Source organism: Aquarana catesbeiana, linkage group LG06 (assembly GCF_042186555.1).
Source record: "Aquarana catesbeiana isolate 2022-GZ linkage group LG06, ASM4218655v1, whole genome shotgun sequence".
Classification (NCBI taxonomy): domain Eukaryota; kingdom Metazoa; phylum Chordata; class Amphibia; order Anura; family Ranidae; genus Aquarana; species Aquarana catesbeiana.
Window position 1 is genome coordinate 414989805 of NC_133329.1, and position 27222 is coordinate 415017026.

A 27222-nucleotide genomic window follows, 5' to 3' on the forward strand; every position below is an offset into this window, starting at 1 on the left:
CCGAGGGGGTTACTTTGCGGGCGCGATCCCGAGTCCAGCATTTGCGTCTCACCCCCTGCGTCATTGGATTTGATTGACAGTAGCGGGAGCCAATGGCTGCGCTGCTATCAATCTATCCAATCAAGAGCCGGGAGCCCGTGAAGAGAAAGACAGCGTGCTCCCGTCGACTGAATGAAGGGGTTCAGGTAAGTAAAACGGGGGGCTGGTAGGATGCATAGGATGCATTAAAGTGGCGTTCCACCCAAAAAAAAAAAAAATGTCATTAATGTGCATGAAATAAATTAAAAAAAACATTTGGAGAAATGTATTTATTTTTTTACTTACCTTTTAATGCTTGTTACTATGTTGTCCCTCGAAATCTGCCTCCTTCAGCGCCTGGACTCCTGACGTCACTTCCTTCGGTGCAAGAAGGGAGATCACCTCTCCCCCTCCCTCTAGGCAATCATCTGGGACCTGTGAGGTCACGGCGCGCGGCGCATGCGCAGTGGGCACCCACAGTTACAATGCCGGCCCCAGACAAGCGGGGCTTCGATCCCCCACATCGCTGGACCCCAGGACAGGTAAGTGTCCAATTATTAAAAGTCAGCAGCTGCATTATTTGTAGCTGCTGACTTTTAATTTTTTTTTTTTTTTTTTTAAGCGGAACTCGGCTTTAAGGTGAAAAAACCTTTACAACCCCTTTAATATTGAGAATAAACTGTCCAGAATCTGACATGTGAACATGAAATGAAATAATCCGAAAACACAACATTGTAACCATTTTATTCATTTACATTTATCTTGTTACATTGTATGAGACTAAAGTGCCATATACTGTATAGGAAGATCCATTTCAGGCAACCAAACATCAGACCTGCACCAAAAATTGATAGCTGAAGAATGAACGTTGTAATGTGATTGGCTCATAGGACCTGTCTGAATCCACCCCACCCCCTCCATCACCTACCTTTCCCAATAGTTTTATAAATAAGACCCCCAATGGCCAGCAGTTTGGAGACTTCATATTTACTCTTAGGACTCAGACACACCAGCACATTGTAGTAACATGGCATGCATGTGTTGGGTTTTAATGGCTCCCCAATGTAACGCAGCACATGTATGTTGTGATGCAAAACGCCACATGCCAGAAATGTTCCTGTGTTGAGGTAGGTTACAGCCCATTGGTTATTATGAATGGACTTGCTAATGCAGCCGGCTGCAATGCATCTTAAGGCAAAAAACTGTCCGTGTTGCAGCAAAGTTTGTAGTGTGAACAGACCCAGAATGCCGCAAATAATAATTGCACTTCAAAACATTGATAGTCTTCCCTGAGGCTCCATGGAAATCCCGATCCGACCAGGTGACACAAATACAGGGATTTTCAGGAGTCTCTGTCCTGGAGATTTGTGTGATCCCCGGTCACGGTCATAGATCATCACTGGAAGACGATGTGATATTCGGGGTAGGCCTGGATGTCATTAAATATCACAAACATTGAAGGATTCTGGACGTTATCCGTCACACTGTCATAAAGGTCGGTGGGGGTGTCTGCGTTTTTGGCTGGAGGTGTTTTTATCTCTTTATCTCCTACACAGTAGAGTCCGGTGAGAACGCGGGCCAGGTACATGTGTCCCCGTCCATTTTTACCAGGGCTGGCGTAGTTAACAGAATAATTTGCATTGACTGCAAAATACGTGCCATTTCCAAAAAGAGTATCTGTTTGAAAAGAAAGACACGTCACACATTAATATGGGAGAGTTCCAGAGAAGAGGTGCAGCAGAAGAGAAGGTCTGGAGGTGAGAGTGAAACATGGGAGAGAAGATGACACTAAAAAAAGGACAAAATAACAGAAAAAGTCAATGTGCATAACTATTCACCCCCCTAAAGTCAATACTTTGTAGAGCCACCTTTTGCGGCTATCACAGCTCCAAGTCGCTTTGGATAAGTCTCTATGTGGTTGCCACATCTTACCACTGGGATTTTTGCCCATTCCTCCTTGCAAAACTGCTCCAGCTTCTTCAAGTTGGATGGTTTGCGCTTGTGAACAGACATTTTTAAGTCTGACCACAGATTTTCTATTAGATTGAGGTCTGGGCTTTGACTAGGCCATGCCAACACATTTCCATGTTTCCCCTTAAACAACTCAAGTGTTGCTTTAGCAGTGTGTTTGGGGTCATTGTCCTGCTGGAAGGTGAACCTCTGTCCTAGCCTCAAATCACACACAGAGTGCTACAGGTTTTGCTCAAAAATATCCCTGTATTTAGCACCATTCATCTTTCCCTCAACCCTGACCAGTTTCCCAGTCCCGATTGCTGAAAAACATCCCCACAGCATGATGCTGCCACCACCATGTTTCACTGTGGGGATGGTGTTCCTTGGGTGATGTGATGTGTTGGATTTGCACCAGACATAGCATTTTCTTTGATGGCCAAAAAGTAAAATTTTAGTCTCATCAGACCAGAGCACCTTCCTCCATACATTTTGGGAGTCTCCCACATGGCTTTTCGCAAACTCAAAATGTGCCATTTTGTTTTTTTCTGAAAGTCATGGCTTTCTTCTGGCCACTCTGCCATAAAGCCCAACTCTATGGAGCATACAGCTTATTGTGGTCCTATGTACAGATACTCCAGTCTCTGCTGTGGAACTCTGCAGCTCCTCCAGGTTTACCTTAGGTCTCTGTACTGCCTCTCTGATTATTGCCTTTTTAAAGGCCCCAGAGGCTGCAACACCTAAGCAAGAGGCACCACTAACCAAACACTGCCATGAAGACCAAGGAACTCTCCAAACAAGTAAGGGACAATGTTGTTGAGAAGTACAAGTCAGGGTTAGGCTATAAAAAAATATCCAAATCTTTGACGATCCCTAGGATCACCATCAAATCTAGCATAACCAAATGGAAAGAACATGGCACAACAGCAAACCTGAAAAGAGACGGCCGCACACCAAAACTCACGGACCGGGCTAGGAGGGCATTGATCAGAGAGGAGCACAGAGACCTAAGATAACCCTGGAGGAGCTGCAGAGTTCCACAGCAGAGACCGGAGTATCTATATGTAATGACACCCCGAGTATGAAAGGGGTTAAAGTCATTTAGGACATTCCATACCCAAACACAAAGGCAGCTACCGAACACTTCAATCAGCCGAATAAGGAACCCATACAAATAATTCTCCCCCAAATACGAGACAAGGCTCTGTCTTGAGGTTCAAGCAGAAATGATTCTTTATTCAAACACGTTATACAGATCCCACTTCAAAACACTTCCCCCAACCCTTGGAAAACAGGGCGGGTTAAACTGTCCAATGACAATGGACACACAGATCAGGTGTGTTTAAAGTCTAATCAATACACAGTCTTAATAAGGGGCTGCTGGAGGAATCCCCCCTCCCTCTTTCCTCACAGCAAGACACTTAGGCATCCCATAATAGTTGAGGCAGACAGCCACAATAGACAATAGAATACAGTCACACCCCAACCATCACAGCAAAGAGTCCACAACAGGATGAGACAGCACACATTATATATACATATATACAGCATTGAGTCTGACTAGCATAGATCATAGTGGGGTTCTCATTCACCCTGTGCCCCTATTAGTGACTCCCGTCACATGGCTCTCTCCTTGTGGAACACTCCGGCAGACCCGGCTTGATCCTTCTCGGGTCAACTTGGGGATGTCCGGAACTAGGAGGCCAGAGTGACGTCTGTTTGCCGGGACAATCCATCAGCATTGCCATTTTGCTTACCGGGTCGGTAGCTGATGGTGAAATTGTAAGGTTGCAGGGCTAAGCTCCACCGCAGCAACCTGCCATTGTCTCCTGAGATCCGGTTAAGCCAAACCAATGGGTTGTGGTCGGTGACTAATGAAAATTCCTGTCTGTACAAATAAGGGTTCAACTTTTTAAGGGCCCAGACCAGGGCCAAGCACTCCTTCTCCACTGCCGCATAGCTCACTTCCCGAGGTAATAGCTTTCTGCTCAGGTATGTGACAGGGTGTTCTCCTCCATCCTCCCCGATTTGGCTCAGCACAGCACCCAGTCCAAACATGGAAGCGTCTGCGTGGACATGGAAACGTTTGTTAGGTACTGGGGCAGCCAAGACAGGGGCATTTACAAATGCTTGCTTGAGGGCTAGAAATGCGGCTTCCCAAGCTGGAGACCACAGGACCTGCCTAGGTAAATTCTTTTTTGTCAGATCAGTCAGGGGCTTGGCGATAGCAATAATCAGGGACAAAACGTTGGTAGTACCCTGCAGTCCCCAAGAAGGCTAATACCAGGGTCTTAGTACGGGGTGTGGGCCAGTTAGCTACTGCCTCTATCTTGGCTGGCTCTGGTCTTTGGTTCCCACACCCTACTCGGTGTCCCAGGTACTGCACCTTCGCCATACCTAGATGGCACTTGTCTGGTTTCAAGGTCAGGCCTGCAGCCCAAATCTTGTCCAGAATCACCCCTACGTGAACCATGTGCTCCTCCCAAGACCCACTGTAGATCGCAATGTCATCCAGGTATGCACATGCAAAATCCTGAAAGCCATAGAGGAGCCTATCCACCATACGTTGGAAGGTAGCCGGGGCACTTTTCATCCCGAATGGCATGACTTTAGACTGGTACAGGCCAAACAGGGTAACAAATTCAGACTTGGGGATAGCATCCTCGGCCAGGGAAATCTGCCAATAGCCCTTACACAGGTCTATTGTAGTTAAATAACGTCCCCTGGCTATACGATCTAGCAGTTTGTCTACCCTGGGCATCGGGTAGGCGTCAGTGGCGGTCTTCTCATTGAGTCGCCTGTAGTCCACGCAGAACCGAGTAGTTCCATCTTTCTTAGGCACCAGGACTACAGGCGAGGCCCAAGGGCTGTCAGAGGGTGCAATGACTCCTAACTGAGTCATCTCCTGTATCTCCTTCTGCATTCCTTCTCGGACTGCTTCAGGGATACGGTAGGGGGGCTGTCGAAGGGGTGCTTGTCCAGGGGTCTCTACCTTATGCACAGCCAGGGTCGTGTAGCCTGGTTTTTGGGAGAAAGTCACCTGTTTCTACCACAGAAGCCGCTTGGCCTGTTCCTTCTTTGTGGGGTTTAACCGGTCCCCTAGCTGTACGAGGCTAATGGGGTCAGTCTGGGGGTCTCTCTCAAGTAAGTCAGGGAGGGGTAAACTTTCGGAGTCGTCCGCAGCAGGGGCACATACTGCAGCAACATCCTCCTGCCGTTTCTGATACTCTTTTAGCATGTTCACATGAAAGGTTAGCTGGATTCTTTCATCTACACAGCTGTCAATAACATAGGTAGTATCACATACCTGGGCTTCTACTTTATATGAGCCCTGCCAAGATGCCTGCATCTTGTCGGTCTTCACAGGCTTGAGCACTAAGACTTTCCTCTAATGAGATCGAGGGGTCCATGGACCCTTCTCCCATAGAGTAACTCAAAGGGAGAGAACCCAGTAGATTCCTGGGGTACCCCTCTGTATGCAAATAAGAGGTAAGGCAGGAATCTCACCCAGTCTCTGAAAGCGTCCGAAAAGGTCCTCAGCATTTGCTTGAGGGTCCCATTAAAGCGATCGCAGAGACCATTAGTCTGGGGGTGGTAAGGTGAGCTCAGCAAGGGCTTAATATTGCACACCTTCCACAACTGCTGGGTGAGCACAGCGGTAAACTGGGTTCCCTGGTCAGAGAGAATCTCCTTAGGGAACCCCACTCTAGTAAATATTTTAACCAGGGCATCAGCTACTGTCTCTGCTTTAATGTTGGATGTGACAGACCTAGCCAGGAGAGAGACTTTTGGAGGGGACTGTATGCTAGCCTCTTGCTGATCGATCGTGGGCCCTGGCATTTGGGGGAACAGTGCTCTTTGTGAGCTGTATGCCTGGGGACCCTTGATGCGGTATCACTGTGGATTCGGGTCCTGGTCCCCCAGGACACACAGACTCTGGGGACCCTGGATTTGCCATATTGGAATAGTGACTGATTCATACCGTTGGGACTCCTACTGTTAAATGCTAATGTCATCAATTCCAGCTACCTGTCTGTTGTCTGCTAAAATGTGTATTGAAAATAAGTCTCTAGTATGGGATCTAAGGGTCATTAGATCCCCATTGTTGTTTGTGTTTAATCAACTCTGTTATTGTGATAATGTTGATTGGATTTTCTGAACTACAAGACGGCCAGTCTGGCCTAAAGGTCATGTCTGAGTCACCTAGGCTGTCTAAAGGGATTAGTTAATTAGCTCATGTTAATTAGGTTAATTAGGTTACAGCTGTATTGTTAGAGTAATATGAGTCGGAGGTATGCACCTCCACTTTTAGTGTATAAAAGAGCCTGTATATTGCAATAAAAGAGATTCCTGTTTGAACTTACATACAGCCTGCCTGGTGTTTGTTCTGAGCTATCACAACTGGGTTAGAATGGCACATAGCTGAAGTTCTAATCCCGGAGCATTGGATGACCGAACCATCAGACGTTGCAGTCTGATTCAATAGCTGCAGAGGAGTGTCGGGAGAGTGGAATCGAGCGAGCAAGGGGCTCGTTACATTGGACATAGCTACTGCCTCTGGGTAAGGGGTGGCATAGTCCACCACGGTGAGAATATACTTCTTCCTGGATGGACTAGGCTTGGCCAAGGAACCCACAATGTCAACGGCTATGCGGTAAAAGGGCTCCCCAATAATAGGTATGGACATAAGTCCGGCCTTAGGGTGGTCCCCCCGCTTACCTACCCATTGACATGTGTCACACGTCTTGCAGTACTGTCGCACATCCTCGTTAAAATTGGGCCAGAAGAAATTCTGTGTAATTCTATGGGCTGTGCGATGGGACCCCAGATGTCCTGCTAGTGGTAAATCATGCCCGATTCGCAGAATCTCCAGCTGGTATTTCTTAGGTACCACCAGATGTCATTTCTGCAAAGGGGCTTTATTTCCCGGGGATGACTTAGGGATCCTATACAGTCTATCCCCCACCCATTCATAAAGCTCCCCATCTATTCCTCTTTCCTGAGTATCTGCCTTAGCCCTATGCTTGTGTAAGGCCGGGTCCTCCCGGGTTTCCCTCCCGAATGCCTCTGGGGTATGCCAGCCTAGGGGAGCCTGATCTAAGGTACATGTCGGGGAAGATAGTCTTACCTGGGTCTCAGCAGCAAGCGGGTCGGTTCCAACAGCACGGGTCTGGGCACGGGTAGTCACTGGGTTGGCTTTAGCGGGGCCCATCAGCGTGTAAGCATAAACGAGGGGGGCCAAATCATTCACAGTAGTACATCCACTGGCAAATCCTTCATCACCCCCACATTCACAGGTCCCGAACCAACTCCCCAATCCAGGTGAACACGGGCAACGGTTCGCTGGAAAATCGTGCCTCCTGCTACCCTTACGGCTACAGTGTCTCTGGTGTGTTGGCTCTCTGGGATGAGGTTCTTCTGTAATAAGGTCATGGTGGCGCCAGTATCACGTAGGCCATTGGCTACCTTTCCATTAACCCTGACAGTCTGCCTGGGTTGCTGCCTGTTGTCCTAGCTGCTTGTACTGGATCAGCCTAGTGCAGGACGCCCCAATGTTCTTCCTTCTCAACGCAGTGAGCCGCAGACATGGATGTGCAGGGATTCCCCCCAGCTGGCTTTCTTCCCGACTGGGACTGCCTGGCTGGATTCAATGGACAGTCTGGCTTTTTGTGCCCTAGCTGTTTACACCTGAAACACCTGAGGAGTTGTGACTAGTCCTGGGAGTTGAAGCTGAGCTGCTAAGAATAATTGGCCGCTGAAGGTGGTGCTGTAGGGCGGTATGACTGTGGTTGGTAGGTGCCAGCTGGAGGGGGTGCCACTGATCGATAATCCACCCAAGCTGTTGTCTTGACCACAGGGTTATCCAGTTTGCGGGCATCTGTGTATTCGTCTGCCAGGCGAGCTGCTTCAGGCAAGGTGAAAGGTTGTCGGTCCCGGACCCACTCTCTGACTTCCGGGGACAGCTTGTCAAAGAAGTGCTCCAGCAGGAACAGCTGCAGCACCTCTTCCCCGGATACTGCTTGGCATCCAGTGACCCAGTGGGATACCGTGCGGTGTAGGCGGCATGCCCACTTGGTATACGAGTCTCCAGTCTGCTTGCTCATCTCTCAGAACCACCTCCAGGATGCCTCCGGTGTGATGGCATACCTGGCCAAAAGTGCTTCTTTTACCAGCCCATAGTTCATAATATCCTCGTCTGGGATGGCTCTGAACGCTTTACTGGCCTGGCCGGACAATTTCCCAGACAAAATGGTAACCCATTCCTCTGTGGGCACCCGGTGTTCAAAATTGGCAAGGTACCCATCAATCTCTTTTTCTGCTTCGATTAAATTTTTAAAAGCAGCAAAATGTACCTCTCCTCTCCTTTCAATTGGTGCTGCTGTGACTTCTGCTGCTGCAGCACCTCTTTGCTGTAGCCAATTTGCCTACACAGCTGCTATAACTCGGTCTATGATCTCCGCTGTAGGGTTAGGACCATAATGTGCCAGTCTTATGTTAACAGCCCGATCAAAACTTGCCTTTTCGGGTGTCCTGTCTGTTGGGCCTTTCAGTTATGTTGGGTCTTTTGGCTCTATCCATTTCGACTAGTTCTGCGATAATGTCCCACTTCTTACGGTTGTTGGCCGGTCAGCCCCGGTTCTCCAGTAAGTCCTTGAGGGTAGAGCGCTTCAGCCATTCATACTGTGCTTCCATTGGCCTGTGTCCTCTTGTAGCTGTCCTTCTGGGCTGTGGGAATCATCCCGCTGCTTGCCACCAGTTGTAACGACACCCCGAGTATGAAAGGGGTTAAAGTCGTTTAGGACATTCCATACCCAAACACAAAGGCAGCTACTGAGCACTTCAGTCAGCAGAACAAGGAACCCATACAAATAATTCTCCCCAAATACGAGACAAGGCTCTGTCTTGAGGTTCAAGCAGGAATTAATCTTTATTCAAACACATGTTATACAGATCCCACTTCAAAACACTTCCCCCAACCCTTGGAAAACAGGGAGGGTTAAACTGTGCAATGACAATGGACACACAGGTCAGGTGTGCTTAACTTGGGGCTACTGGAGGAATCCCCCCTCCCTCTTTCCTCACAGCAAGACACTTAGGCATCCCATAATAGTTGAGGCAGACAGCCACAATAGACAATAGAATACAGTCTACCCCAACCATCACAGCAAAGAGTCCACAACATAATGAGACAGCACTCATTATATATACATATATACAGCATTGAGTCTGACTAGCACAGATCATAGTGGGGTTCTCATTCACCTTGTGCCCCAATTAGTGACTCCCGTCACACTGTACATAGGACGACAATAAGCCGTACGCTGCATAGAGTTGGGCTTTATGGCAGAGTGGCCAGAAGAAAGCCGTTACTTTCAACAAAAAACAAAATGGCACGTTTTGAGTTTGCGAAAAGCCATGTGGGAGACTCCCAAAATGTATGGAGGAAGGTGCTCTGGTCTGATGAGACTGAAATTGAACTTTTTGCCAATCAAAGAAAATGCTATGTCTGGTACAAACCCAACACATCACATCACCCAAAGAACACCATCCCCACCGTGACCACATGTTGGTGGCAGCATCATGCTGTGGGGATGTTTTTCAGCAATCGGGACTGGGAAACTGGTCAGAGTTGAGGGAAATATGGATGGTGCTAAATACAGGGATATTCTTGATCAGAACCTGTACCACTCTGTGTGTGATTTGAGGGTAGGAAGGAGGTTCACCTTCCAGCAGGACAATGACCCCAAACACACTGCTAAAGCAACACTTGAATGGCTTAAGGGGAAACATGTAAATATGTTGGAATGGCCTAGTCAAAGCCCAGACCTCAATCCAATAGAAAATCTGTGATCAGACTTAAAGATTGCTGTTCACAAGCACAAACAATCCAACTTGAAGGAGCTGGAGCAGTTTTGCAAGGAGGAATGGACAAAAATCCCAGTGGTAAGATGTGGCTAGTTCATAGAAACTTATCCAAAGAGACTTGGAGCTGAGATAGCCGCAAAAGGTGGCTCTACAAAGTATTGACTTTAGGGGGGTGAATAGTTATGCACATTGACTTTTTCTGTTATTTTGTCCTATTTGTTGTTTGCTTCACAATAAAAAAAAACATCTTCAAAGTTGTGGGTGTGTTCTGTAAATTATATAATGCAAATCCTCAAACAATCCATGTTAATTCCAGGTTGTGAGGCAACAAAACATGAAAAATGCCAAGGGGGTGAATACTTTTGCAAGGCACTGTAGCTCTTGGTATTAAAGCCCAGCTTAGTTCTGGTTTGAATGGAAAAGGATTATGGCCTCTGTCTGGCTTTTATTACCTGATACAGTAACTAGGTTTTGAGGCTCCAAACCAGGCTTTCTCATGGGTTCCTCCAGAGGTTGCTAGGGGTTCCTTGAGCAATGCAATTTCTGCCTCTCAGATAAGTTCCCACTGACACTGATTGTAGGTAGGTATACCAATTGGTTTTATTAGTCCTTACTGGATTCAGGCAGTACACTAGTCATGGCACCAGTTGAAGGTATGTTAAATCTCAAGGCAACCCAGTCTAAAATGGGGTCACATATTCATTTGAGCCCCCCTTTCACATCAGAGACCCCTTCTGCCTCCCTTTCACATCAGAGACCCCAGTCCCCCCTTTCATATGACACTCCCTACAACCCTTTCATTTCAGAGCATGCAAATACTCCATTTCACAACTGAATCCTCAGTCCCCCTTTAAGATAAGAGTCCTACCTTCTGATTTTCACCACAGAGGAGAGGTGGTGTGGGTGAATAAAGATTTCCAACCCCTTCTGAATGATGGGGCTTCCCTGAATGCCGCCCACCCTGGATTAACCTCATGTGTTTACGATGCTGCCAGAACCATGAAAACAGATGATGCTGTGTGAAAATACCAGACACAATGTGGCACCCCTGATGGACCCAGGTGGCACCCTGAATGAGAAAGGCTGCTGTAGTGGGCCACAGCCATAGGCTGGGTCCTTGGGGTAGAGTCTTAAAACAGAAAGAGAAATGAGCACCACAAGGGTTTTGATAGTCCATTTGATAGTTATTAGTTGCAGTTTTATGAAACTCAAAAGCATTCTGGGTGTTTAAAGGGACCTCTTTACCAGGACTTTAGACTTTTTAACTAAAGGGAATCTGAGCACAATCTGGATACCAAATACAATCCATTAAAGATATATATTTGATATGCAGCCTTTTCCAGTCATTGGCTTAAGGATTTTATCTGGTATCCAGATTATGCCCAGATTCCATTCGGCTAAAAGTCTAAAGGAGCCATCTGAACCTCTAATAGACATTGGCCTTTCCTTAGAACTCTGCAACTCATAAACTCTGTCTGGACTATCAGAATCTTCATGGCGTTCTTTTACTTTTACCACATTTGAAATTTTTTTTTTTACTGTCTGTGTCTCTGAAGGGAGGATTTCCCAAAATGTCCTCCTCTGGTGAAAATCTATGTGTCTGTGAGTGATAGGGTGTCACTAGGACTGGAAATGGGAGGAAATCTCCTCAACATGGACACAGACAGCGACAAAAACCTGGTGGAGATATGTTATAGTATGTATATAGAAGAGTCAGCTCTGGTGTCCAGCATGAAGCCTGCATTTGATCCAGAGGAAGACAAAAACCTTTACACCACGATCCAATTTGCTGCACCAGTAATTAAATCCATTCTGATCCTCTAAGGTACGCGGCCACTCCCTGAATCATCAAACTACATTCCTATTTTCTCCAGATACCAATGGCCCCTTATATTCTCTCCATTCACATACACATCCAGATCATTTCTTATCATTAATATTGGCTAATAAGCTGTTATTTTTCCCTGAAATCTCTCACTATTTTTCCCTGCGTAGCTCCGGTTGAACCCATTATGATTGACATGTTGGATGGAGGCAAAGTCAGTCCCATGGAAAAGCTCTTTCTCATTGGTGGTGAAACCGTTCTTGGAGTCGATGCTCTGCTTCTTTATCTGGTATTGGAGCCAGAGATCTCTGTTCTGTACACGTAGAATCTGGGAGGACATACAAAGGCTCAGATGTATACAATATTCTACCAATAAACTGCAGACTGATCCAACTATTACACAGGAGAGGACATATTCTAGCATGAATACAGTAACAAGTATTATTCGGGTGGGTGAAAAGGCATGCTCGATATGGAAGGTCAGCACACTTAGGTTATTAAAAATATATTTATTGAAATTCACAGTTCACGGGTGATGCCAACATATCAGGGAAAATGTCTCCCCCTTCCTCAAGGCTGTGATGGTTGGTGTGGTTGGGATTGACCTCATTGAATATGATAGGAGCCCTTTGGTTGCTGTAAAATGACAGAGAACCGGCATGTCATATCAGTACTTGTTGTATTTGAACTCCAGTTCCTGGTCAGTCCTGACCATGCCATCTATCACAGCCAACGCTTTGACTCTACTTATCACCTGTGGGCTGTTAATTTCAATAAATATCTTTAATAATAACCTCAAATGTGACAACCTTCCTCTACAACCATTTGAATCTATCTTGAGGAGCGCCTTTCAGTTGCTACCAGACCCTAATGAGGCTCACCCACATCTTGCCTTTATCGGCCACATTAAAGGACAACATATCCCAGATCACCTCCAGGGATATCAGACTGCAGACTGGTCCAGCGCTGTCTCACATACACACTGAGGTCAAGTATCAAACAGCTCTAACATGATGTTATGGGTAAAATATTCTATTGAAGGTTTATGTCTGACCATTCCATAGTGCCAGTCATTATTCTGTAATTGGAGTGCCCAGTTCTTTGCACCATCATAACCAAACCTGCACCTAAACCCTGATTATACACCTTCTTGTTTATACTTCATCCTAGAGCAGTCTGTTTGCCCTTTCTGCTTTTTAACTGTCACCTACAGGAGACTCTGTACACTGCATGGACTAGACTAATGCCTATGGATGTGGCCTTCACACCTGGCTACTGAGTCAGAAATTTACCTCCAGCTCATTGCCTTTTCACAGATACTCTGACTAAGCTTTGGAATCTGGAGCTGAACTGATTATTTGGAAATCCAACCATACATCCTGCTATTCTGGTGTAATGTTTTCTACTGTTGCCATAAAAGTCATCAGGAGCCTCTACTGGGGGATTTATCTTGTGCCATCCAACAATGGTGTGACCCGGTGACCCTGCTCTCCAGGTAAGTCAAACATCTCTCCCTGTCATGGAGGCTCTATTTACTCCATGACACATACCCAGCACCAGTCTCCAGTGCCATGTTGATATGTCCAGTCCCTACACTATAAGCGTAATACCATCACTGTCCCCCAGAATTCTATCACTGACATCTGCCATCTTTAATCACAATGTATCAGAGACATTACCTTCAGTATTTTGTTTTCACAGCTTTTCTGGAATTTCTGCTGTACAGCAGAGTACTCAGGAGTTCCTGGAATGACATCCACTTCCATCACAATAGTCGCACCCATCGGCTTCCAGTGTGATGGTAATCTGTGAGTGTCCCCATCTGAAAGATAAGATGTGCAGTCAGGACCTGAAGAAAAACCAGACAAGTAAAACCTTTGGTGTACAACCTCACTGAAAGCATTGACATGGCAGCCAATAAGAATGGTTAAATATATAGAAGATAATTCTGAGGTCCCCTCATACACTCAGGTCTCGGTTCTCTGGAAGCGATAAAGCCACCAAATCGTACCAGAGAAGCAAATTTCCACCTTATTCCAGATGGTCTATCCTAAGCTGTCACATTCCCTCCATGTCCCTGCAATGTAGGAAATAGTAACTAGCCATAGACAGGCAGATGTGTCACCAGAAATTAAGGATGATGAGACATCTGGCTGCCATTGAATTTATTGAGCTCATCTTCCTGGGGCCTAAGGCAAGGTGCAAGAAATCCAAGCTGGCCTGTGTTAGTATCGGGAGGCTCAGGAAGATTTCTGCTTGTTGGAGCATCTTCAAAGAAGTCTGCTATGCAGAAAGAAATCCAAGAGAGCTTGGGGTAAGCGGCTGCTGCATGGTCATTACAAGGAGACCTCATTACCCAACCCTTAAAGGTACCCGTAAATGCTTGCATAGGATTATAGGAATAATTCCTATTGAGAGTCTGCTGCTAAAATATTAGGAACACCAATAGCTACACTTAAAGCATCTAGTGTCACTGGAAGGGTTCTACTTAGGATCACCAATAGATGGTCTTAAAGAATTTAATTGTTACTGAAACAATAGGCACATCATTAACTTTGATATTACTAGAAGGCCACTACTTAAGATATTATAGCCACCATCCAATACACCATACAATTTTGTTGCTGAAATAAGATGGCCTGGGTTATTTTGCTGGTTTGGGTATTCTGTACCACCAACCCTCTCTCCATTTGTTGAGCAACTACTCTTCAGAAAGACTAAACTGACTGAAACCTAACTATCGCCCATTGTGCACCATCGGGTGTAGCTATGGGAAGGGTAGGAGAGCCCATGAAAATTCAGTATCTCCTGTGGAAATAATGCTACAGCTGTCTTGGTTGAGAAGACTCTTCCCTGCAATGGCAACTCTTGTTTTTCATTGAGTTTATATAATATAATGGATAAACTACCAACAAAAGTCATATTACCATGTTTCAAAACACGTTGGATTTGAATTTGGTTCCCATGCTTGTCTATGGCAGTTTCTCCTTGTAAATTGACAGTATATTGATTTCCTTGGATCTGGATTGTGATCTGGACCTTCTTGTCATTTTTTGCCTCTTCCAACTCCAGGTTTGTCATCTTGTCGAAGGGAATCATAGTTCCTCCATTGTCATATCTCCATTCCACCAGTTTCCCGGTGAGCTCTGCTGCCCGCTCTCTGTTCTTTCTGTCTTTTACCCGGTTTATAATCATTTCAATCTCCCCGGACACAAGTAGGACATCCCGAGTGAGGCCCACAATCTGGATGGAGGGGTCGGGTGGTTTGTAAAGGACAGAGACTTGAAACTTTTTCTGGAGGTCGGAGATCTTCTTCACCTCAGCTTCTTCTAATTCAGAGATACATTCCTCTGTGATCACCTTCTCTGCCAGCTCATTGTCGATCGTCTGCTGTAGCCAAGCCTTTGTCCTGTCCACGCTTTTTTTATCTTTGGCACACAAGCTGAACACCACAGGCTCAATGCTGTCCATCAACTGGAAAGCAGTGAGCTTCTGAGCTGGCTTCGGTGCTTTTGGTGGCATAAAATATTCTACAGGGGAAAAAAAGAAACAATGGTGTCACAAACTGCTCTGACAGTGGAAATATAAATTGTGAACAAATAGTTTATGAATAGAGATGAGCTTTATGTTTGGGTCGAACATGAGTTTGACTCGAACATTGGCTGTTCGCCCATTTGAAGTTCGAAAAATGAACATTATGGGCCGTTTGTGCCAAATTTGAGCCGCACATAACGGCCCATAATGCACTGCGGGAGCGCAGTGCATTGCTGTCTGATGACTGGCCAAGAATGCACTATAACCCGCATGCTTTGGCCAATCACAGCGCCGTCAGCAAAGAGAGCCATAATTGGCCAAAGGCAGGGTGCCTTTGGCCAAATATGGCTCAGGGGGTTAAGTCCACGCCCCACACTATATAAGGCCGCCTGCACGTCGGCCCTGTATAGTGTGTTGCTGGCATTGACGAAGAGAGTGTAATTTCACTTACATTGAGCAGGCAGGTGATTCAGTTAGCTGCAGTGTATTTATTATATTATATATATATATATATATATATATATATATATATATATATATATATATATATATATATATACACATCCAGGCTTGTATATATGTATATATATATATATATGCACATACTGTATTCAGTTCAGCTAGATCTGACTGCAGTCCGTTCCTGGTATACTCTTTCTAATATACTTCAGGCAGGCAGGTGATTCAGTTAGCTGCAGTGTATTTATTATAATATATATATATATATATATATATATATATATATATATATATATATATATATATATATACACATCCAGGCTTGTATATATGTATATATATATATATATATATATATATATATATATATATATATATATATATATATATGCACATACTGTATTCAGTTCAGCTAGATCTGACTGCAGTCCGTTCCTGGTATACTCTTTCTAATATACTTCAGGCAGGCAGGTGATTCAGTTAGCTGCAGTGTATTTAATATATATATATATATATATATATATATATATATATATATATATACAGTCAGTCTCGTGTATATATATATATATATATATATATATATATATATACAGTATACAGTGTATATATATATATATCCAGTTTAGCTATATCTCACTGCAATCCATTTCTTGTGTACTCTTTCTAACTTACTTTAGGCAGGCAGGTGATATATAAAATATATATACAGTCTCCTACATATATATCCACTGCATTCTAGTCTAGCCAAGCCTATATCTGACTGCAGGCCATTCCTGGTGTACGTTTTCCTTGTCAAAAGAAGTTTATTGAGTATACAATGTTATAAAGATACATAAAGTAAGTTTACAAGGATCTATAAAGTAAGCTCATTGTTTTACAGTAGGGTTTATATAGGTAAATATCATGAAATTTCAAATATTAAACATTGGGTTCACGTAAACCTAATTTAAAGATATATATCATTTCCTTAGTTACTTTTGTAGGTATTTAAATGATTTATACCTACTATACATATTGTTTACAAGTAGAGTGTATATAGGTCAAATAAATTCTGATAATGAGCTTTAATCGTAAGGTGGAGAAAAGGAAAGAGAAAGAAGAAAAAGGGTTGAAAGGTAGAGGTATGGTCCACAAGGTTGTCCCGCTCGTCAGTTTATTATTCTTTTTAGTTCTCTTTGAAGCCTTAGAATGGGTGTCTCTGTAAGTCATTTAATCTGTTACCATGGCAACAGGACAGAGTCATTGAAATTTGACAGGAACTGTTGTTTTATCCAAGGGTGCCAAAGTTTTTCAAATTTTGGAATTTGATTTTGATCGATGGCTACCATCTTAGCATGGGACATTGTATTATTCATTCTGTGAATTGTTTCTGCTAGTACCAATGTAGGAGATTTCCATGCCTTGGCCACTGTTTGTTTTGCAGCCGTTATTAGTTGGATCATAAGTTTGAATTGAGAGAGTGGTAACCATTCCGGTTTTAGATTAAGTAAAGTTAAATATGGATCTGGTTGTATTATCTTTTTAAATATTTTAGATGCAATCACGAAAACTTCCTTCCAGAAGGTTTGGATTACTGGGCACGTCCACCATATGTGTAAATATATGCCTATTTCTGGGCATCCTCGAAAACAAAGAGCTGAGGTATTAGGTGAATATTTTGCCACTCTAGCAGGTACAAGGTACCAGCGAGTTAGGACTTTATAATTTGTCTCCAGTGCTAAGATGTTGGGTGAAGATGACTTAGATGTGAGCCATATGTTAGACCAGTCCGTGTCTTCTAAAGTTCGTCCCAGGTCCTCCTCCCACCTCTGAACGTAAGAGGGTCTATTAAGATTTGCTACTTCATATAATTGATTATAAAGTGATGAAATTGTACCTTTAGCAAATGGATCTTTTGTACAGATTGATTCAAAAATGGATAATTGGGATAATGGTGTATCCCCCTTTAGGAATGGTGTATAGAAATTTTTGATTTGGAGATATCTAAATATCTCAGAGTTTGGTAGATCATATTTTTCTCTAAGTGATGGGAATGAAAGGAATGATTTAGATGCTATGAAGTCACCTGGTGTACGTTTTCAAACATACTTTCAGGCAGGCAGGTGATTCAGTGATCTGCAGTGCATAAAATATATACATACAGTCTCCTACATATATATCCACTGCATTCTAGTCTAGCCAAGCCTATATCTGACTGCAGGCCATTGCTGGTGTACGTATTCAAATACACTTTCAGGCAGGCAAGCAGGTGAGTCAGTGATCTGCAGTGCATAAAATATATATACAGTCTCCTACATATATATCCATTGCATTCTAGTCTAGCCAAGCCTATATCTGACTGCAGGCCATTCCTGGTGTACGTTTTGTTGTAAACTTCAGGTGGTGTTTTGCTAATAAAATTTTACAGCATGTCTGGAAGGCCACCAAGGAGAGGCAGACGCTCACAGGCCACTAAAAGAGGGCAAGCAGGCTCTGTGTCTACAGCCAACAGTGCTGGTCGTGGACACAGTGCATCCTCAGCATGTGGCCGTGGGGCACGCTTGTCCTTTTTTTCGGTAGCTGGCCGTGTTGATCCACAACATGCAGAAGAGTTGGTAGAGTGGATAACTAAGCTGTCCTCATCCTCCTCATCCTCCTTATCCTCTTTCACCCAGGCTCACAGTAGTTTGCCTGCCAATGCAGCTGCCAAAGTGGCCTATTCCATCGGCTCAATGTCATCAGTCACTCCTTCCCTAGCCCCACCATCATGCACGGAGGAGTCCCCTGAACTGTTCGACCACAGTGTCGGGTACATGCTGCAGGAGGATGCGCAGAATTTTGAAGGCTCCGATGATGGTACCCAGGTTGAGGAATGCAGTAACGTGAGCCCAGAGAGAGGGGGTGCCCAAGAAGGACAAGAAACTTGCAGTTATGTTCCCCCAGCTGCAGCATACTGCCAAGTTTGCTCCAGTGACGAGGATTGAGGGGATGATGAGGTCACTGACTCTACGTGGGTGCCTGATAGAAGAGAGGAGGAGGAGGCGGCACATCTCCAACGAGGCAGGATGCCCTCCAGGGGCCAGCTTAAGGACAGCCACCCGACTGCATCACACCGCAGAGCTCCGCATGTGCAGGGCGCTGCTGACTCCCCGCGTATTTTGAAAAGTTCTTTGGTGTGGGCTTTTTATGATACGTCTGCAGCAGATCGCACCATTGCTGTTTGCAACATATGTCTGAAGCGTATCAAGCGTGGCCAAAACAGCAGCCGCTTGGGCACTACATGCTCGACCAGACATATGTCGACCTTCCATGCAGTCTGTTGGCAACAGTACTTAAAAGACCCACACCAAAGAACAAGGCGGACCTCTCCTTGCTCCTCATCAGCTGGGATCTCCAACCCCATTATACCTTCAGTCCTCTCAGAAAACCTGCACTGAGAGGAATTAAGGTGTAGAAATAGGTGTGCCAAGTACTTGCCGGCAATCTGCTATCGCTACACCAACATCCAATTTGCCCCTGTGTTTGTTTTTTATTGTTGGAATTCAATAGTTACCTTCTGGTAACTACCCTGATCTTCCCTGCAACACAAAAAGTCACTCTACCTGTCTGCGATTTCTCACCTGACTCTTCATACCCTCTGGTAACTGCAAAGATTCCACTCTTCTCTTAAACACTGGACTACATTGCCTAACTGAACTTTAATTCTGACTAAGAATTTGAAACTACTGTCTATACTTGTTTGTTTTTGAAAGTGTCACTTATTTTGTATTATGCTGCCCTGAACAAATTCAAACATTTAACCTTATTCTGTTGCCCCCTCTTGCACTGTGTCCAGACCAGTTGTAAAACCCCACCCCCCACAAGCCTGGTTTTATCAGCTTCAAATTGACTAATTTTGAATCTCCCCCCCCACCATCCCAGTATAAATGTAGTTAATTTCTTGGGACGGCTGGTGAGGGTTTAGGCTGGTCACTCCTTGCACGCCGGCAACAAGTGTTTGGCACTTGTACACGGGCACTTTGACTAAGGCACTGCTACAAAAAAGTAAGTACAGACATTATTGTTCAACAGCTATTTTCCAGGAAATTCCTCTTCATTCTCTAACTTTCCTCAGCCTTCCTTCTATTCCCCTCTTCCCATCCTCCAACACGATCACACTAATCTTTGTTATAACATCCTCTCACCTCAAAATCTCATTTCTTTATCCCCCCTCTCCAGCCCCCAACCTGTACATATCTCCCTCTCTTCTTCCCACTCAATATTACGCCACTTACCACCTCCTGCTCTTTCTACGCCATCACAGTATCACCTCTTCCATTCCACCACAGCATCTGCCCTCTCATAAATCCCACTCCCGCCTTATCACCCTCACCCTCCTACTACTCCTAATGTCTGGGGACAACACACCAAACCCCGGCCCTCCCACACCCAATTCCCAACGCCAAAATTGGCCATCTACCTCCTCCAACAGTAGTCGTAACTTCAACCTTCTTATCCCAATTCCCCTGATTCCACAAGTCGGCCCCCCTCTTTCATGTGCCCTCTGGAATGCCCACTCGGTCTTCAACAAACTAGTTTCTGTCAATGACCTTTTCCTCTCCAAATCCCTTAATCCATTTGCTATAACCGAAACCTGGCTCCAAGAATTTGACACTACCTCTCCAGCTGCTCTGTCCCACAGTGGCCTCCTCTGGACTCATTCCACCAGACCCAGTGGACTAAAAGGAGGTGGTGTCGGACTTCTCTCCCCACAATGCACCTTCCAGGTACTTCCCACACCTCCCTCTCTTTCCCCCTGCTCTTTCAAAATGCACTGCATTCGTCTTTTCTCTCCAGCTTGTCTCAGGGTCACAGTCATTTATCGGCCTCCTGGACCAGTGTCACGCTTTCTGGATGACTTCTCTGCATGGCTACCCTATTTTCTCTCATCTGAAGTGCCTGCCATCATCCTAGGTGACTTTAACATTCCAATCAATGTTATTACTGCTACCACTTTTAAACGACTCAACCTAGCCTCCTCTTTTAACCTAACACAATAGACAGAAACCACCACTCACTCCAATGGCAACACTCTTGAGCTTGTATTCTCCCATCGCTGCACTCCCTGCAATCTCTCTAACACCCCCTTTCCTCTCTCTGATCACAACCTTATCCATTTCACACTCTCCTACATCCCATGCTGCCAACCCACAAACCACTACCCGCAGAAACCTTCGCAACCTCAACCCTTCCCTTCTTCATTCTGCTACTGATGGCCTTTATGACAAAATCGCACCCCTGTCCTGCCCAGACCTAACCACTTCCATCTACAACACCACGTTGTCATCCTCCCTAGACATACTTGCTCCTCTTTCTACACGCAGAACCAGGCTCCATCTGCCACAACCCTGGCAAACAGACGACACCAGAAGTCTTAAAAGACACAGCCGTGCTCTTGAGCGAGCATGGCGTAAAACTAAATCCCTGCAAGACTTTACCCTCTACAAATCCCCCCTTCTCAAATACAACTCCTGCCTCCACACTGCTAAACAAACCTATTATAACACTCATCAAAACCCTCTCATCCAAACCTTGTCAACTCTTTTCTACCCTTAATTCCTTACTTCACCCCCCACTGCCCCCACCCACCAACTTGCTTACCGCTCAATAGATTGCCACCCATTTTAATTACAAAATCGACCCATTCGCAAGGAGATATCCAGCATTCAAACTCCTCCCCTACCCAACACATCGGGTCCAACACCACACTCAATACTCTCCTCCTTTTGCCCAGTTACCACAGATGAAGTTGATAAACTCCTTTCCATAGCCCACCTCACTATCTGTCCCCTGGACCCTGTCCCCTCTCAATTACTGCAACCACCTTCCTACTCTATCCTCAACTCCCTAACCCACATCTTCAACCTCTCCTTCCCCGCTCAAACATGCACTGGTTATCCCCATACTCAAAAAACCCTCACTAGACCCCACCTGTTTGAATAACTTAAGACCCATCTCCCTGCTCCCATTTTCCTCCACAAGCTCATCAAACGCCTTGTCCATGACCGAATGAGTCGCTACCTCACGGACAACAACCTTCTCGACCCCCTACAGTCTGGCTTCCGCCCACAACATTCTACTGAAACTGCCCTACTAAAACTAACCAATGACTTACTAACAGCTAAAACCAATGGGCACTACTCCATACTCATACTTTTAGACCTCTCCGCTGCCTTTGACACAGTTGACCACTTGCTCCTCCTCAGCAAATTACACTCCCTTGGCCTCCGTGATTCTGCTTTATCCTGGTTCTCCTCCTACCTCTCTCAGCGCACTTTCAGTGTCACTTACAACTCCATCTCCTCCGCTCCCCTTTCTCTTTCTGTTGGGGTACCCCAAGGCTCCGTCCTTGGGCCTCTCCTATTCTCACTCTATACCTCTTGCTTGGGCCAGTTGATAACCTTCCATGGCTTCCAATACCACCTCTATGCTGACGACACCCAGATCTATCTCTCCACTCCTCAACTCACCCCCTCTATCTCCTCACAGATCTCAAACTTACTAAATGACATATCGATATGGATGTCACACCACTTCCTCAAACTCAATCTTTCTAAAACTGAGCTTGTTATATTTTCTCCTTCACGGTCGCCCCCCTCTGACTTCCACACATGCCAGGGTGCTGGGTGTAATCCTTAACTCTGACCTCTCCTTCAGCCCCCACATCCAATCACTGGCTAAATCCTGCCGCCTTAACCTCCGCAACATCTCCAGAATTCCACCCTTCATGACTAATGACACCACAAAGCAACTTTTTCACTCCTTGATTATTTCCCACCTTGACTACTGCAACTCTCTCCTTAATGGCCTACCCTTAAGCAGGCTATCCCCCTGTGACAGAATCACCCGGGACAGAGGCTGTTGGAGGGGACTGAATGTGAGCTTCTTGACTACAGATTATGTGCCCTGGCATTTGGGGTACCCTTGAGGTGTTGTTATTTTGGTTTCGGGTCCTTGTCCCCCAGGACACACAGACTCTGAGGACCCTGTATTTGCCATATTAGCAATAGTGACTGAGTCATACTGTTGGGACTCATACTGTGAGAAGATGCTAATATCATCAACTCCACTCACCTGTTTGATGTCGGCTATAACATGCTTAATGTAAATGAGTCTAGTCTGGCTCACCACAGGTTCTAAGGGTATTCCACACATTGTTGTTTGTTCTAATTAACCCTGTGTTGATGTGTATGGTAATGTGTATTGAATAGTCAAACTACTATAGTTTGTTGATGACTAGGCTGAGGAGGGGGTGAGATCACTGTTTGTATTGTTAATTGTAATTAGCTCCGGCTATTGTGAGAAAATGTCCTGTGGTTGTACTTATGATAATGTATAATGTACTGTGTGAAGCTCGGTGACCACAAGTCTGTTCTAAAAGGTCATGTCTCTTAGTCACCTAGGCTGGATAAAGGATTAGATAATTAGCTCATGTTAATTAGGTTCGCTTTTAGTCATCCTGCTGTATATATTTGTGTGAGATCTCAAATAAAAAGTTAGTCCATGTTAGCAGTGAAACAAGTGTCGCCTTGTTTTGTGCTTATGAGTGGTTGGAATATCGGATATCTGTATCCGGACTGGGAGGAAGTGGTATATGACGGAAGCACTCAAGTGGAGTGTGGGACGTTCCGTGACATTGGTGGCAAGCAGCGGGATGCTTCCTGCAGTCTGGGACATCCAAGCTTCTACCTGTATCCAAGGTCCGGATAGCAGGAGAAGAGAGGAGAGGTATAGATACCAGCCGCCATGGAAGAGGAATTCAGAAGGAGGTTGCGAGAGATGCAGATACAGCACAGAGGACCAGTATCAGAGCAGGTCCTGCTGGGATGGTTTGTTTCTATCCATTGTGAACTCTGGAAGGAAGCGCTAGCCCGTGAGCAGCGACACCAGGGAAAAGTTCTCCCCTCCATCGAGGAAAGTTACTGGTCGCAGTATTGATTGCAGGTTCTGTTTTTGGGACAAAAACCGAACAAGGAGCAGACAGTGGAATTAAGCAGGCTGGTCTGGACAGAGATGCGGCTGAATGAGAGCTACAGAGCCCTCCGGTGGCATGTATCTCAAGCATGCCCTTTGATAGTTGATGACAGCCCAACGGAAGGCTTTGGCTACGGCGGCCTGGGACTGTTGTATGTGAAGCTGACAGGGGACCCTAACTTTGGGTACGAGGAGATGGTGGTGGAGGGCAGAATGGCTCCGTCACTGAGGGAGGGGGTGATCACGATTTTGTATAAGCGAAAGGGGGAGAGATCGGATCTTAAAAATTGGCGTCCGATCTCTCTTCTGAATGTGGACTACAAAATCCTCGCCAAGGTCCTGGCCAACAGGCTGAAGTCTGTCATCGGACAGATCATCCACCCAGATCAGACTTGTGGCATTCCTGGTCGCAGGATTGTGGACAGCCTTGCGCTTGTCCGGGACACAGTCCAGTACATTCATGGCTGCCGTGTGCATGCGGCCCTGGTCATTCTTGACCAGGAGAAGGCCTTTGACCGTGTCTCCTACGAGTTTATGTGCAGAGCTCTGCACAGGTTTGGTCTTGGGGAAATGTTTTGTTCGTATGTGAATGTAATGTACAATGACATTTCTAGTTTGGTATAAATGACTGTAAAACTGACCCCTTTCCAATTTTGTCTGGGGTCAGACAAGGCTGCCCTCTCTCACCTCTGCTTTTTGTTTGTTGTATAGAGCTCTTTGCCCGAAGCATCAGACGGAACCCAGAGATCAGAGGGATCACCGCACCAGGACCGGACAGACGGGAGGTCAGGTGCTCACTCTACATGGACGTTGTGACGGTGTTCTGTGCTGATCGGCGCTCCATCGACACACTCACCCAGACCTTTGAGGACTTCGGCCAAGCTTCAGGGGCAAAGGTCAACTGCGGGCAGTCAGAAGTCATGCTCTTCGGAAAGTGGTTCCTGCCTTCTTCTGCACCCATTCCTTTCCGTGCCAAGACAGACTTCATCAAAATTCTTGGGGTCTGGTTTGGAGCTGAGGGCGCAGCCCTGAGGTCCTGGGAAGAAAGACTGTCAAAGATGCGACAGAAGTTTGGACTTTGGAGCCTCAGAGAACTCACCATCGAAGGTAAAACACTGGTACTCCACGGCGAGATTCTCCCTGTGTTGCAGTACCTCGCCCAGGTCTGGCCCCCCCGGGTTAACACCTGCAAGGCCATCACCTGGGCGGTGTTTCACTTCATCTGGAGCTCCAAAATGGACAGAGTGAAGTGGGCGGTTATGTTCAAGGAACCCCTCAAGGGCGGTAAGGGCGTGCCCGACATCGCTACCATACTGAGGGTGTGCTTTGCTTGTAACTGCATCCGCAGCACATTAGTTGACAGAACTGTGGACTCTGGCTGTAACTCCATGTCCCGTTTTTTCCTCCTACCTCTTTGGAGGACCCTTGGATGGGACAAATGGGACAGCTCCATCCCCTACAACTGGGACACTCCTTGGTACTACTTGGACACCTTCAAGTTTATTAAGGAGCTGGGGCTACATGGAGTGAAGCCCGACTTGTGGAAGCCAAAAACTATCCACAAGTTGATTAGAGCATCGGACATTGTTGGGACTGTTCCAGCCCTCCCTTCAGCCACTTGTAAAGTGGTCTGGAGGAATGTTTCTTCAAAGAGACTCACCAACAGGTACAAAGATCTGACATGTATGGCAATCCAAGGGGGGTTGCCACTCAGGACATTCATGCATGCCAGAAACCTGTGCAGATACAGGCACTGCCCTTTTTGCATCATCCAGGAGGAAACGGCTCTGCATGTTTTCTGGGAGTGCCCCTTTGCACGGGACCTGTTGAGGGCCCTGGAACCTGAACTCAAAGACTTTGTGCCACAGACTGCTGTCACACACTTTGGTGTGTTGAACGGACTCTTCTGTGGAACTCATTCACAGGAGGACATTGACGTGCCTGGCGGGTGCTGTGTTGCTTTAAGGACGCTCTATGGTGCGCCAAAAAGCGCCTCATCCACCAGCGGGAGAGGATGTCCATCGAGGACTGTCGCAGACTGGTTCAGTCTGCTCAGAGACTATCACTTGATGGACTTCAAGGAGGAAGAGGAGGTCTGAAGATTTACCCATCCCCCCCTCTCCCCCATGTATTCTTTGGCAGTTCAAATAAAGCTTCGGGCCTGTGAACTCTTTTCTCCCCCCCACCCCACCTTCTCCACCCCCCCCCAACACACCCGTTGCTCATTTGAATGCTACTAGACTGTATGACCTGACTTTATGTGAGATGTTTTTGAAAGTAATGCTCTCAGGGTAATGCGGCGTCATGCATGATGTGATGTTTCGGGGTATTATTATGCTGCACAACACATCAGGCATCATATCGCAGAATGAATGTAATTTATTTTGTATGCTTGGAAATGTAGTGTATTTATGCGCTGCGTCACAGTACAGAGTGGAATGTACCCTGTTGAAGTATTTGTTTTTTGTATATTTTCTTGCAAAATAAAGTATACATTTTCAATCAAAAATCTGATATCTGTATCCAGACTGGGAGGAAGTGGTATACTGACGGAAGCAGTTAAGTGGAGTGTGGGACGTTCCGTGACTGGAGTGTGGGACGTTCCGTGACACCCCCCTTTAGTCTATTATGAATTCTGCTGCTAGACTAATACACCTCACTAACCAATCCATGACTGCTGCTCCTCTCTACCAATCCCTTCACTGGCTTCCCCTACCCCACTGTGTAAAATTCAAAATGCTAACCATAACCTACAAGGCCATTCACAACATCGCCCCCATCTACATCACCAACCTTATCGGCAGATATCACCCAAATCGTCCCCTCCGCTCCTCCCAGGACCTCCTGCTCTCTAGCTCCCTTGTTACCTCCTCCCATGCTCACCTTCAGGACTTCTCCAGAGCCTCTCCCATCCTCTGGAACTTCCTGCCCCAGTATGTCCGATCAGCCCCTACCCTGTCCACCTTTAGGAGATCCCTGAAAACTCATTTATTCAGGGAAGCCTATCCCACACCCACCTAACAACTGTCCCCGAGCCACCCCCCCCCCCCATCAAATCATTCTCTGCAGCTATTTCCTTTTGTACCATCACCCCCTTCCTTAGAATGTAAGCTCTACGAGCTGGGCCCTCCTGTACCTTTTGTATTGAACTGTACTGTAATTGCGTTGTCCCCCCTATACATTGTAAAGCGCTGCATAAACTGTTGGCGCTATATAAATCGTGAATGATAATAATAATAATAGTAAGGCAATGGTGTAAATATAAAGAATGTGAAAACAGGGCTGCCATCTTCTGCACACCGAAGGGCTTCCTTGATCACCATGGATTATGATAGAGATAAGTGAACTTAGAATTGAAGCGGGACACTGTGATATTCAATCCCAAATACACTTTTATTCAAATAGTAGATTGTCTGAAAATCCAACGCGTTTCAGGGGCTGTAACTCCTTTATCAGGGCTTAGGAGAATGAAGCAAATATAGTGTATGTGAACTCAATAATCAGTATATAGTTGGATGTTGTTGGAGAGTTAGGAGTTAGCAGTTGATTCAAACTCATTATTGAAATCACATACA

At 45.8% G+C, this 27222-nt stretch overlaps 1 protein-coding gene across 1 annotated transcript in view; it reads right to left on the reverse strand.

Annotated features, from left to right (window-relative positions):
• Positions 1-612: 612 nt before the first annotated feature.
• LOC141147317 (protein mono-ADP-ribosyltransferase PARP14-like) overlaps positions 613-27222 on the reverse strand; it is a 157437-nt gene continuing 130827 nt past the window's right edge. Inside the window, exons 13-16 of the mRNA XM_073634534.1 lie at positions 14587-15189; positions 13339-13481; positions 11813-11987; positions 613-1695 (exon numbers count right to left, since the gene is read on the reverse strand). Of these exons, the coding sequence (XP_073490635.1) occupies positions 1415-1695; positions 11813-11987; positions 13339-13481; positions 14587-15189 (1202 nt within the window). The 3' untranslated portion in view covers positions 613-1414. The remainder of the gene's footprint in view (positions 1696-11812; positions 11988-13338; positions 13482-14586; positions 15190-27222) is intronic.